At 25.7% G+C, this 15,511-nt stretch overlaps 1 protein-coding gene across 1 annotated transcript in view; it reads right to left on the reverse strand.

Moving 5' to 3' along the window:
- LOC107455425 (cilia- and flagella-associated protein 44) overlaps positions 1-15,511 on the reverse strand; it is a 56,329-nt gene that overhangs the window by 13,524 nt on the left and 27,294 nt on the right. The window contains exons 18-30 of the mRNA XM_071178386.1: positions 15,376-15,481; positions 13,943-14,179; positions 13,233-13,357; positions 11,859-12,025; positions 10,301-10,467; positions 8,468-8,653; positions 7,107-7,235; positions 6,446-6,514; positions 5,560-5,633; positions 3,670-3,816; positions 2,378-2,492; positions 793-973; positions 250-515 (exon numbers count right to left, since the gene is read on the reverse strand). Coding sequence (XP_071034487.1) covers positions 250-515; positions 793-973; positions 2,378-2,492; positions 3,670-3,816; positions 5,560-5,633; positions 6,446-6,514; positions 7,107-7,235; positions 8,468-8,653; positions 10,301-10,467; positions 11,859-12,025; positions 13,233-13,357; positions 13,943-14,179; positions 15,376-15,481 — 1,969 coding nt within the window. The remainder of the gene's footprint in view (positions 1-249; positions 516-792; positions 974-2,377; positions 2,493-3,669; positions 3,817-5,559; positions 5,634-6,445; positions 6,515-7,106; positions 7,236-8,467; positions 8,654-10,300; positions 10,468-11,858; positions 12,026-13,232; positions 13,358-13,942; positions 14,180-15,375; positions 15,482-15,511) is intronic.

A 15,511-nucleotide genomic window follows, 5' to 3' on the forward strand; every position in this document is an offset into this window, starting at 1 on the left:
ATATCTATATTTCAGTAAGACTCAGTGATTTTATACACTTATAGGAAAGAGTAAATGATAAAAATCAGGAAAAAATCAGAATGTATCATTTGTTAGCATTCACAAAAACTTCTAATGCATTCATGAAAAAAAAATTAGTCCTGTTCCATAATTCATCACACAATGTACTTATATACTTACAATAAATTTTTAACTTTTATGAAAAACAATAATATACTGTTAATAAAAAAATTACTTAATAAATATTACCAAAATAGAATCAACTTTTATGAAAGTATCAGTCATAGAATCATGCAGTTTTTGAATCTTCCTAGCAATGGCATTTTGCTTGGTCTTTAAAATTTTACATTTTCTTTTATAGATTTTCATTCTTTTCTCAATCTCTTCTTTCTTTTGACGGAAATCCATGACTTTTTTTAAAATACTTTCATCAATTTCAGATGGACTAAAGCTTCGATTATCATCCTCACTCTCAATGTCTTGCTCACTTTCAGAGCTTTCGCTACTGGAATGACCTAAAAATTAATATTTTTACATTTGGTTTCTGTTTCAAAAACAAAACACACAATAAATATGATTTAAATATAATAATTAGAACTTTTGTTTAGTTGTTTAGTAACTTTATAAACTGAAAGAAAAAAATTACATCTGAAGTTGTTTTATAAAAATAAATTATGTATTTTTTCTAAAAAAAAAATTTAAAAAAAGATAGCCAAAAATAGTTAAAGACTCAAGAAAAATATCTAAAAATGGTTAAAGAGAATATAAACACAAAATTTATACAACACTTACGACGATAAGTTGATTTAGCAGCTGACAAAGCTCTTTTAACAAATATTTGTTTGAAATAACCTTTATGCCTGTTATTTCTACCAACTACTTTCATCATGTTCTCATAACACTGCTTCCACTTTGCTTTTTCTTTCGACCGAAAATCTTTTAATAATTCAATATTGGTCTTAACTGTAACCAGCTATAAGAAATTAAAAAGGTTTCATCACAAAAATATATGTTTAATGAGAGTCTTTTACCCACCCACACAATACAATAAGATAGATAAAATAAGATAGATAGATAGATACATTAAGATGAGGTAGATACAAAAAGTATATTATAAAATATAATAAAATATGTGTTCTAATAAAATCTTGAAAATTCAGTTACACGAAGAAATAATTCTAGATTATGTTAGTGAATTATAAACATAAAAAACATTTAACAACAGATTCAATTTTGATATTGATATTTATAGTGGAAGAGAAACAGTTTTAAAAAGCTAAATAAATGCAATTTCTTAATGAACCAAGAATAATGATGTATATACAAAGATATGCAATTTTCTAAATATCTTTGTTTAAAATTTAACCTAACATATTACATACAAAAAAAATTTTAAAAAAAAACTGAAAAATTCTTTAATAATTCAATTGTAACCATCACTGTAAATAACTAAAATTCAATAAAAAGACTTATCATAACCAAAATATCGTTCACTGATTAACATTTTTAAGCCAAAACAATAAATGGTTCATGCAAAATAATAACTTTAAACAAAAATGCATTACAATTAACAACTAACACTACTTGAAAAATAAACTTTGAATAAATATCGCAAGTATAAATAATAATTGAAAAACATCTTTTTCCCCAATTCATTCTCTAACTGTAATTCATTTTATTTCAAATGCCTGACTAGTGAATACTAATTCTTCTTGAATTGAAAAACTATATTTTTCTGTGTAAAGGGCTGTTTAAATAATATGTAAACATTTTACAAGGATTAGGCATTGTATATTTGCTGATTAGGGAGAGGAGGCATGAAAAATGCTAACATAAAACATTACAATTTGCTTCCTTATATTTAAAAAATTTTAATAATACCAACAAAAAAAACTAATGTAACAAAAATATGAGAAAAATATTAAAGTTGGAATTAAATTCAGAGAAAATAAGAGTTGAAAAAAATTCTTTGAAGAGTTTCAGAAGTCATGAGTTTTGACAACAGAAGGAAAACAAAATATTCTAAAGTTCTACTTAAAATTTTATAAAATGAATGACTATGTAAATTTTGTTTGTTGCAAAGTTACATAGTTTTAATATTTTATGCTCAAAAATAATTATTATGAAATATTTATTGCACTAAAAATGATTCATGCTAAAACTGTGAGAAGTGAAGATATTCACAATAAAAACAAACTTTTGAGTTTAAAACGAGGGATGACTCTGTAATATGTTTAAATGTGAAAATTAGTGAACATAAAGAACAAAAGAATTCATATTACAAATCATTTAAGGAAACAAAAAACAATCCAATGGATTCTAACTTTAAAAAAATGTGAAAGAGAGGAAGGAATAATTTGGTGAAAAATAAACTTGCCTCTTCTTCTTCACTTTTAACATCCATTTGAAACTTCTCTATTATTTTAGTGCACCTTAGTTCATCCATAACAGTTGATTTTAATGCATTTAACTCCAAGCATTTCATATTAAACCTACAAATAAGAATACTTATAAAAAACAAGTACTTTAGTTAATGTTTACCATTAATATTTAATAATCTTTTTTAAAAAAATATAAGAATTTTACATAAATAATAAGTTCATTGATTGCTTTTATATATATATATATATATATGTAGTAACAGGGCTCCAACCCTGTTATCAGTGTTGTATTTAGCTTGAAATAATAGCAGTCATAAGCCATCAGACGTTCTAAACAGGTTTATTTAAATATAGGCTGGTATTGCTAACAGTTTACGTCCACACTCCCTATGGGAGGGGAATGGACAAGACTTCTGACAATTCCTGAACAGCTTATCAGGATCAAATCATGATGAAAGGACACGCAAAACTATGCGTTCTTACGTTTTATACCAACATAGATTTGAAGTAAAAAGGCACATTCGTACATTCCTTGTAACCTTATGCATTAAGGAAAATCATTTCTGCTTCCTTATATGGAATTGAAAAAGGGAACGATTCTAAAAATAACTCTTCCCTTGAAATATAAATCTATTTATATTTCAATGGTATGTTTTCAGCCTTGAATTCCCAAAATAGAATCTCTCTACGCTTATTCTTTAACAAAGACATTTTATGAAAACGAAAGAGTTTTAGTTCTTTTATTAATACAAAAGTATTTACTTTTTGTATTACATATATATATATATATATACAGAGAGAGATTTTTTCTAAAGGAGAAGAAAAAATTAGTAAAATATGTTTTTAAAAAAATATTTTAAATTTTAAAAATTTTTTACTTCTAAAAAAAAATATTTGGAAAATAAAATAAAATAAAGAAAATATATAATCTCGTCGTCAACTCACAGGATTATATGTCCTATGACTTTAACTAAGTTTAATTATTAAAATAAAATTCTAAATAACATTCTTGAACATTCAAATCACTAAAATATAATTTATCGCATGGTTTTAGTAAATGTAGATACATAACAATTAGTACTTTAGAGATAATGTCACTGGATTGGGTCCAAATGGGTCCAAGGTTATGGATTTGAACACTGATAAAAACGTTCAACTCTTAAGAACTTGAAATTGGTTTGATAAAAGAATTTAATCAGTAATCAAAAGATAGAAAATAAGGACACAAGAACAAAAAGTTTTTGAAAAATCCACATTTAGTTCGACAACTATCTGAAATAATACTTGCCTAATATCAAAAAATTTCTTTTCACAGTCCATTTTAGCTTTCACTAACTGCAAATAATAATGGAAAGCTTGAAGTTTTTTCTGTTCCCATAAGTCATTAGTTGATATTTCTTGCAGATCAGATGGTAATGATTCAGAATGTTGTCGGCTATTAGACAGAACACAGAATAATAAATCTTTACATGTATTCAATATTTTTAAGCCACTAAAACTTCAAAATATGTTAAACAAAATTACCTTAATGTAGGTACAAAGGAGAATTAAATAAAAAGTACCATTCTTGTCCTGATACTCTTAGTCTTAGTTTTATTTAATTTTAGGAATAACTATAAATTTTTATTTTTCAGAATAATGTCTATTGTTGCAAAAATTATTATTTTTTATTTTTTTACAGCTCTTTTAACATGTTTAATTTCATATGAAGAAATTCTACATTTCTTTGATGCTATTTTGATAAAAAAATATCTACTTATTTTCAGTTTTTAATAATCTGAGTTAAGCGAAGTTATAATTAGCTAATATTATCAAGATTCTAGAGTGTATTAAAAAACCAAATCCTACATTACTGAAGAAATTTATCCTAAAATATAGTAGTTCTTGCTATTAAAATATTTGATTTTGAAACAGCTGCCAGTATTAAAAGGCTATTGCAACTATTTTTTACCAGAATTGGATAACAGATAAATAAAAAATTATGTTTAAAATTAAATAGTTCAAAATATTTCAATTTAAAATGGATAATTTGTAATTAAAAAATAAATATTAAAAGTTATCTATTTTTTGCTTATTCATGGTACAATAAAGATTTTAATGATATCTGCTTTGTGAAGAAAACTAGAATAAAAAAAGACAAATGGCATGGCTATGCCAAATTGCCAATATATTTTTTGACATATTAATGAATTAGTAGTATAAAAAAATTCTGAAAACACCTCTCAAAAATTACTGAATACAGTATAATGGAAAATCCTGTGTCTGTAATCCTATTATTTCAACAAAACAAAAAAAAGATAAATAAATTCCCACAAATATTACACCTTAAACTATAATTAATTAAGAAACAATTGCTAAGAATTACATATTATTTTGTTTTTAATAAATTAATGAATCCAAAGAAAATATTGATTCCAGATAGATAACTACATAATTTTACACACACAACAGGTAATCTTCAAAACAAAAAAGATGCAATTATTTTCCAAAAATCTTGAAAGAAAATAACATTTGTTGCAGCAAATGTTTTAAGTTTTATTCTAAATAAACATTTAAACACACTAAAGCTTCCATTTAATGAATAAAGAAAATGACACAGAAAAAAGTCATTTGCTTTTGTTAGATTTTAAATACATTAAACACAATCATAGCATTAAAATGTATTCTACTACTAAACTTTTCATTAAAAACTGGCAATACATAAATGTCTATTTAATAATTCAGTCTTCTGTTTTATTATAAATTTTAATTTATTTGACAATTTATAAATTCTTTTTATGCTTATGATTAATTTTCCCTTTAACAAATTTTTATAATACATATGGATAAAATGATAGATAATACACTGGATATGACCTCTTAAGTTCAAGCTAAAAGGTTTTGAGATGATTTTTTTAGCATATAGTAAATAGGGAAAACATTATTGATAATTAAATTATAAAGTTGAAAAAGTTTAAATAAAAACTAGCGTTTTCAGTAAATATAAAATACATCTTAGGATTTCTTTTAATGTAACAGCATTTCTTTTATTCATTATGGCTAATGTATTATGGGTCTAAACAGAGATAAAACACATAATTTATACAGAATGGTAATCTATACAAAATCGAAAAGACTGAGAGTGTATGCACTGCCTATGCATAATTTATGAAGAAATAGAATTACTTTCCGCATTTACCTCATTTTGATAACAGAAGAGAATTTCCTAACGGAAGATTTTCTACTGTCAACAACAGTACTCCCCCAATTAATCTAAAAACAAAAAATTAACAAATTAATAAAAACAAACAAAGCATAGTTCAGAAAGTAATTCAACCTTGTCTTACAATGCACAAACTATTTTTTTATTGAAATATATAATAAATGATTAAATAAATAAATTATTTAATAAAATTTGAAATCATGAAGATCAATAAAAATAAATATTTATATTTTCAACAACAAAAAAATAAGATAAATTTATTTCATTTCAAAAATAATTTTAAAATAAGTGTACATTGAATTTTTTTTATTATATTATAGTAGAAGATCTTTATATTATAAGCCTTGAAGCATGAGGCTTAGGGTAAAACTAACTGAATTAAGCTCACCTATAAACATATATGTAACATACATACCTATAAGCATATATGCAACATACACACCTATAAACATATTATATATATATCTGAAACAGATCAATATTTATATGCTTAAAATTTAGTTTTTAGAAGCAAATTACTTTGAAAAAGACAAACACATTTACTTTAGTATTCTTATTTACAGAAAAAAACTGAAATTATCAAGAACATTAGAGGGTAATCTCTTATTCAATTTTTTTTTCTTTGCATCTTGTGAACAGGTGATGGTTATAGTTAATTTCCTCAATGTGATTTTTGTTGCTTAAACCGGAGAAGTTAAAATGGTTTATGGAGAATTGCCACTTATAGAGTAGTATTATATAAATCTTCGACTGTATATTTAAATAATAGATACTTGAAACAATGTAACCAAAACAGAAAGCTTAAAAGCAATAATACAGATTAAAAAAGCCTTAATACAAACTTAAATGTGAAAAATAGTACCTTTGGATAGACTTTCTTTACATCAGACTGCTGTCCTTTTTTATTTGATATATGAATGTCAAAACAATTCTAAGATAAAAAAAAATCAAATAAATAGTTTATTAGTTCAAATATAGTAAGTTTTAATACTGAAGTGAAGTTATCACTAATTTTACAAAGTTCAGCTATGGGTTTTATACAATCTGAGATAAGCCTTGAGATATGCCTTGTTCAATTTTGTTGGCCTGTGTTAATTTACCAAACGTCAACATTAAAATAATCATGATATTCAATGAAATTTATCTATTTTATTTACAGTGAATTTTAAATTTATCTCAACTAAATTAATTTTTTTTAGTGAAATTTATATATAGCTTTATTTATAAAATTGTTAAAATTCAAATGTATTAAAAAAGATGTAAAAAGCTTCTGAAAGATTTCAAACCAATAAACTTTAAATTGTAATAAAAACATATCTAAATAAGAAATGAAATAAATATTTACTCTAAATTATGCTTAGAATAATAGAAACATAAGCATAGAAATAATGTTCGATCAATAATAATTTAAAAAGGATACTATTTTAGACATTAAAGAAACCATAAGACATTTACATTCAAAATTAATAAGAATTTATATAAAATACTTTTTAATATAGACATTTATATTTAAAAAGATATACCAATTTATTATGTTGTTGTTGGTCATACTCAGTAGAAGATAAATGTTTATGGCTAACAGTTTTGTTTGAACTGGATAAAGTATTTGCTTCAGCCACTAAAATGTTAAACTGCTTTTGGAAATCTCTCATCTAAAAGAAAAAAATATTTTTATTCAAATAAAAAAAATCATTTCTTAATTCACAAAATTCTATATTTCATTTTTAACAAAAATCATACATCTCATAATATGTTCCTTTACAATAAATAAGTATGTTAATTAATTGCTTGACCTCTACAAAAATTATATATGCTTGCCAACATCACTTGCTATCATCACAGTATGATTATTAAAAAAATATTTATTTAAAAAATTATTTTAAGTGAGTGTCTAATGTCTTTGGAGTAAATAGAACAATTTTCCTTTTTTCAAAAGGCAATTTAGAGCCAGCAGCATTTTTGACAAATTTGGAACAATAACTTGACTCCCTTAAATAACAGTTTGTAATCAAATTTTTTTAATGCAACATAAATCATTCATAAATCGTTATAAAGTAAACCAAATAAATACATCTACTAGCCAACAATATTTGCCATCATCATAATATAATTATTAAAAGTATTTAATTAAAAATTACTTAGTTAATATCTCTACCAGTTAGTGACTGTTTGAGGTTTTTGGAGCATACTGAAACAATTGTTTTGCTTTTTCCATCATTTTTTTAAAAAAAAAAAAAGCAATTTAGGGTAAGTATTTTTTCCATTTTGGGGCTGTAATTCTATTCCATTTAAAATTACAGTTGTAAATAAGTTTCTTTAATATAACAAAAATCATTTTTAAAATATACAAACTTGACTAAATTTCTTATTTCGTGAGAAAAAAAAATAATATTTAGTGTTCACAAATTTTTCAAAAGAATCCCAAAGAGTATTCCACAACAAATTTTACAAAATGAATGAAAATGTTTAATAAACTTTGTTTTGTGCAAAGTTACATCTTTTATTTGAATTAAATCCTAAAATTAGATTGCTACAATAAAAGTCAAAAATTAAAGCCAAAACCAAGAGGAGGGAGAGTATTGTGACTTTCTTTCGTAAGCACGAAGTGTGCTCGTGATCTGCTCATTTTTTCTGATAGAAAGAGAGGAGAGTCTAAAATTGCCAAAATTATGCTTACTTAAAATCTGAATGGTCTTTAATATCATTTGAGCAATTCTGTGCTCTGAAGCAGGTACAGTGCTTTTTAATTAAAGCAATTATCACAAAAATAACAAAACCATACAATATTAGAAACATTTTTAGATGCAGCAAAAATATAACATTTCAATTTCTTACTGGAATTTTATTAAAATACTTAATAAAATTTTTATAAAACTGAATAAACCTTTTTTGCAAACAGCTGTGTTTTGTCCTTCTTTTCAGAAAAAGTACACAATATGTCAGGGTATGCTATCTCTAATCCACATTTTTGCTTGAACTTGAAGAAAGTAGATTCCAGTTGCTCTTTTGCTTCATTGCAGATGCTTATATTGGGATGCATATTTTCAAACTGTTCATATTCTCTGATTAACTAAAAATAAAATATCACAGTTATTTAGATAACTATATTTTTATTCAACAGTTGCAAAATAATCAAACCAAGGCCAAAAGGCAGAATAACTATTTCAAAGAAATACTCACATTAATATGATGTCAATCTTAAATTTATACTTTTATAAGAGACTGAGCATTGAAACACAATAATCAATAAAATCCAAACATTTGTAAGTGAATAAATTTCTCTGAATTTTTTTTAGCATAAACTGGTTGATAAAGTAAAAATGAAATGCTGCTTTAAGATCAAATATAACTTGATGTAGAGTTTTGATTTAGAGTGGTAAGAATTTAAATGAAATAAAGTTTTCTGATGAAATTTGGGTGAAATGGAGAGACATAACTGAGGTCCTACGTCCCACGAAATGAAGAAATTAAAAAAAATAGTGTTTAAGAAATAAAAAAACTTTTATTTCATAGATTATAGCGATAAAACTAACACACAAACAGATATATATATATGTTACTGTGAATGATTGAAATTGGTGTTTGTTCACTTCTACCATTGAACGTTGACAATCACATACTAGCTTTGGTAAATGTACAAAATATATACTAGGTCTAGTTAAGTGCCACTGCCGGTATACTATTGCCCGGTATGCCCTACACGGATGTTTTTTAAGATTCTGTGCCACTACCCGGTATACATTTGCCTGGTATAGCCTACACTGCTGTTTTTTTAAGGTTCAGTGCCACTGTCCAGTATTGCCCAGTATACCCTAGACTCCTGTTTTTTAAGATTCAACTGCTCAGTATATATTTACGAGCTACTCTGAACACTGATGTTTCTCCTAATCTACCCTCAAGAGATATTAAAATATCAAATAAATGCAATTAGATCAACGAATAAATTAATAAATCGGATATAACAAAAATTTTTGACGTTCACAAAAGCAATTATGTGATTATTGACATTCACCAGTGAAAGTCAACATTCTCTTGATTTTGGTCATTCACAGCCGACTCAGTTTTTATTTTATAACAAATTTATGTTCAACTCTATAGCCTTGTGTATAGCACGAAAACCTCCCACAGTTAGCCCGACGTCAGTCAATTGGATTCTTCTCCATGATCCTTCTACCGCAGATGATATTTTACATCAGCACTGTGGTTGGTGCGAGCAGAGAACAGAATTCATATTGACCAGCTATCGCCAAATTTGAGCCTGGGTCACCTCATTGGGAGTGACCCAGACACTCTATCACCTGGGCAATAGTGGCTTACATATATATGCCGTTTGTTTCTTTCAAAATCAAAAATATATCCAAGCCAACTTTTAATAAATACTACCAAAGTGTTTATAAACTGGTTTCTTAGTGAAGTGCTAATAAATGTTAAAAAAAATTTGATAAATTTTTCTTAAAATACATAGTTACATAAGTCAAATAAAAAATATTAAATTTAATATTAATTAAAATTAAAATTATTCTACTGAAATATTATTTAAATATAAAATTTTAAAAATGCATTACAATTTTAACTACTATCAATAGACATAAAATTCTAAGTAAAATCAAAGAACTAAAGGAAGAAGATAATACAACAAAGAAAGTTTGATTTAAAAGACATAAACAGTAGACAAACAGAAACACATGCATGTATGTTCAAACATTTAAAATTATACCTTCTCAAGATCATTGATGCATTCTTTTTTCCTTTTGTTGTACTTCAAAACAACTGGTAATATGGGAGTGTCCTCAGTATAATCAATAAGAGCTTTACGAGTAGCAGACAATTTCATTTTCAGATTCATTAAAGTTTTATTCCTTTTGGTACTTTCTTGGATTCCCTCTGTAAATAAAAAATATACCATTACAAATTCCAAGTCAAGTTCTCATTGCGAAATTTAAAAAATAAAAAATAAATAAAATTAAAAAAAAAAACATTGTATTTACTTTTAAAAATTTGTTAAGTAATTTCACTGTTAATAAAAGAAAAAAATTTTATAAACGAAAAAAAATGACTAAAAAAATTTCTATAATTGTGAAAAAAGCTGCTTTGTAAAAATTTAAAAATTAAGATGCAAACTGCAGACCAAAGACATAAACATGACGAAATAAATGAAATTTCAGTCTGTTATTTAAAATTAAGTATAACAATACTGTGAGAAATATTTATTTCAGGCAAAATTTAAACACTAAAAGTAAGAATGTATTGTTTCTAATTAGAACTTAGTAATACTTTTAATGATAACAGGAAAAAAAGGAGAGAAAAAACATTATTTTAATTAAATGTTTAAGCAAAAGTAGGAAATTAAATATCATTTTAAAATATAATAATACACAAGGATAAATTTAAATTTTATGGAAAGAAACTTTCACATTTTATACTTTTTAATTAAATAATTTGAACTCTTAAAAAGTCCAAAAAGTTTTCTTACTTTCAATAATGACACTTATATAATGATATTATATTTATATTCAAAAGTTTGTTTAAATTTCTTAAGTAATGATTTTTTTAATGGTAATTAAAAGAAACAATTTATAATTTTTGCTTATATTATTAACTCATCATAAGATTAACTCTGTGAGCAATTAAAAAAATTTATTTTAAAGCATCTAAATTTTACGAGGAAACTATAGCATTTGAAATAAATCTTTCATAAAAATTCCAATTTTAATGAAAAGTGTAACACAATTAAAAATTAAACTAATTGCTTTCTTTGTATTTGATCAAAGCAGTGGAAAAGACAGTCCATATGAATATTATAATCCAGTATAATAATATAATGCATTATAATAAACCATTATAATAATATATAATATAATCCATATGAATATTATTAACCATTATAATAATGTAAATATGCATATTTAATAGATTTAGTTCTATTTATTATTTTTTTATATAATTTTCATATTTATATTGCTTTAGATTTCATGCATTCAAACATGCAAATTACATCTGAGAAAAATTTCAAATAGATTTTAAAATTTTCAAAATTTCAAATTAATGTAAAAGAGGTGAAAAACTCATCTGAGGTGAAAAACAATCTATTTCAGCATTGGCATAGATTTCAAGATTGTACAAGAATATTGTTTGTAAATGAAAAAAAAAACATTAAAATTCTAGTTTTAAAAAAAAAGCATCTCGATAAATAGAAAGCATCTTTAAACATGACTTTTGTAGAAAGTAAGAAATGAAAAAAATTTCAAAATTGTTTTTGTGTTTACTTATATTACCTTTAGCATCTTTAACTCCAACTTCATTTAGCATGTCAAATATACGAAGGTAAGATTTATCAACAATATCAGAGCATGACATAGGAAAAACACATTCTCTATAACTTTCCAATTTGTTACTCTCATATTCAACACACATCTTTTCAGATTCTATTCTAGATTTAAAGCTAAAATTCAGACAGTTAGGTTCAAATAGATAGTAAGAATTCCTAAATAGTTTTGAAATGAATTTTAATATAATACTCTATATGAAAATTTATTGTTATAATTGCTAAGAAAATTTAGACTATATTTAGTATGTGTTATAAAAAAATATAAAGTATAGAGCAACAGAAATGTACTTTAAATTATTTAGTTTTCTGCATATAATCTCTTAATGGATGAATGATGACGTTAGAAAATAAACAAAGCAGTTAATCACTTGGTAAGCATTTTAGAATTTTTAATATTTATTAACTTCGATACATCATATTGAGCTTCATTTTAAATCTTGGATAATTGACTAAAATCAGGATAGGACTTGATTGCTCTTCAACACACAAAATTTCTCTGTGAGTTATTCAATGAAAAATTTTTTAGTAAAAAATATTGCATATATACTTTTTATATATCCGTCGTTGAACAGCAGACCCAATTTTGGGGTNTTCAACTCCATAGCCTTTGCAATTTTGAACCAATCCAGAAGACAAGGAAACTCGTGGATCAGTACCCCCAGAGGTTTTGATTTGTTATGGGAACATGGAGGACTTTGTGACTCGACAGATTTAACGCGCACCAGTCACCATTTACTACTCGGGGAGTTTTCGGCCGGCATGGATCAAACCGACGAGCTCTTGTATACATGGGCCCAGCGCCCTACCGATATATTCTTGTCTAAGTTGTTATAAAATAGATATTTCATCACTAATCTCCTAATTAAATGATTCTCAGTTTATTATTTCAGTCACTGGATGTAGCTGTTTAATTATGTAATGTATAACTTTCAGTAAGTTTCACTTCACTACTAATCTATCCACCATCTTGTTAAAAGCACTAGCTTACCCACTTATATTTACAAGTTATGTTTATTTAAAAATAAACTCTTATTTTAAAAGACAATCTGAACTTTTTACTGAATTAATAATGCCTCAATTGATTGATTAAGCCATACTAGGCATTCCTGCACTATTGAGGAATATAAAGTGAAATCAACGCAAGGGAACAAGCACATGAAGAAGGTAAGCAATATTTATCTCTGCTACTTTTTATTCACACAAGTGCATGATTACCAACATAAGTAGTGCAACAATTAAGGAATTTAAGATACACTTTCATTTTGTACAGAAATGAAAATAGTAACAAAACAATATTAAAATAAATTTGAAAATTACTTACAAGTCATAGTATTTCTTGTGTAATAGGGTAAGGCACTCTGATTCTCTTTCAAACTCACTGTCAACATTCTGCAATAATCGTTTTGTGTCCTCCTCAAACACTTCAACTGCTTTTTGTGGCACAATCTGCAATATAACATAAAGCATGTTACAAAGCATACTTTGTGACTCAACCAATGCATGCTGGGTAAGCAATCCCCAATTCAAGAAGTTAGTGAAAATGAAGAAACTACATATGTTGAAAGTTTACATATTTAATATAAATTTAAATGCACATGAATGCATGCAAGCATTACCCTCAACAGCTTGTCATATGCCAGGGAGTCATGAAAATAAAGTCTTCACAAATTTTACCCCAACGGCACGATTGTGGCAGTATAGTCTACTAAAATGGTAACCATCAATCTGAAACTGGGTCGATTACAAGCCATCTCCGAGGATTGAAACTCAGTCCTTCACAATGGCAGTTGAATGTCCGTAACCAAAGAATTTTTGGAGTTCATGATTATAAATAAGCTTTACTAAATTATAATTATCTAACATAAAACAAAATTTTTATTCAGTGGATTTTGCATGGTCATCCATGACAAGTCTAAGGTTTTAAATTGTACACAAATTAGAAAGGAAAAAAAACTATAGATCATTAATATTCATCATACAAAAAAATTAAATGCTTAAAATATTAAATATGGTCAGTTATTCAATACATACATCAGTATTCAGCTTTAAATCTTCAGGAATTTCATCAAAACCTTTTAAAGATGACTCACATTTATTTAAATATTTATTGTATTCTTCTAAAACTATGTTGTATTCATTTTTCAACTGTTCCAACAATTTTAAGTTTTCATTTTTAGATTTTTCATTTTTTACTGCCATCTTTGTTTTCAATGCCTCTTCCAAAGGAAGCATACCTTCATCTTCAGCCACTTTGTCTTCATATGATGTCTAAAAAAATCATTTAATGAAAATTTATTAGTTAAAAATTGAAATACACTAAAAGCATTGGTTTATCAAAATACTTAAGTACTTTTATAGATAGTTTGTAAAAGCAATATAAATGTTAAGTAAAAAAAATTGAAAGGTTTCACTACTATGGAATAGTTGAATGAAGCCAGCAAAATAAAACATAAATAATTTCATAATAAAGTATTAATTCATTATTCAATTAGAAAAAATAATATTATTCTAAGAATAAATAATTATTTGTATTTTTCTCGATACAAAAATACATAGTTATGCCCAACTAATAAAAAATTACTGAACAATTGAAAGATCCTAAAAATCCTAAAAAAGACTGACATTTTGAAAAATTAATTAATGAAAAACAAAAGGAGATAGAATGGAACAGTGTTCTGCATTCTGCTGTGGGATGAAAAATTTATTCTCATTATATTTTGAAATTAGAAATAAAGTAACAGATGACGCTGTTAAATGAAAAAAACTATAAAAAATGTGACTGAAAGAAAACCCATTTGCAGTAAAAATGTGGCACAGTTTGACGAAAAAACTAACTGAGAACTGTGCAAACATTTCAGCAGGAAGTGCCTGACATGCACTAAAAAAATTGTTTTATATTTATTCCAGTCAGCAACGCCATCTATTTACAAAGGCTGTGGCTAATTTTAAAATTAAATTTAATTAAACAGGAGGCAGAAAACTGTACTTTTTCTGTCTTCCTTTAATTATCTTTTAAACTGCTATTCAACCAACAAAACTATGTCATAATTTTTAGAACTTCAGCCAAAAGGAACATCAATAAATTATGTGACTAAACCAAGGGGTGTTAACAAAAGAGAGATTTTGCAAAGCATTACGTGTTTCTTGCTAATTCTACTTGAACTTTTCGGCGTATGAGTGGAAAATTTCCAAGAAATCACAGTGTCGCTAAGAAATAGAAAAAAAATTACAGTTAAGAAGACAAGCATTGCGCAAAATCTTTCTAATATCTGGGATCAGATAATTTGAGAAAATAATTATGAGAAGTTTAAGATACAATAGAAAAGGAAATATTGAAAAATATCATGCATTATAACAATAGAGAAGTTAAAATTTTCAAAAACGAAACCAAATGACTTTTATAAAATCACCAAAAATTAAAACATAATTCAAAAAGCCAAAACATAATTAAATAAAATTCTCACACTGCTTAAATATGGCAAATTCCCATGAAAAATAGTGTCTTTATACTGTAAAGCATTGAACTTGAGCAGGAAAATATTTCCATCACCAGCTCCTGTAATAATACAACTGCAAGAATTCAAAAAAAGAATATATTTT

Source organism: Parasteatoda tepidariorum, chromosome 3 (assembly GCF_043381705.1).
Source record: "Parasteatoda tepidariorum isolate YZ-2023 chromosome 3, CAS_Ptep_4.0, whole genome shotgun sequence".
Taxonomy (NCBI): Eukaryota; Metazoa; Arthropoda; class Arachnida; order Araneae; family Theridiidae; genus Parasteatoda; species Parasteatoda tepidariorum.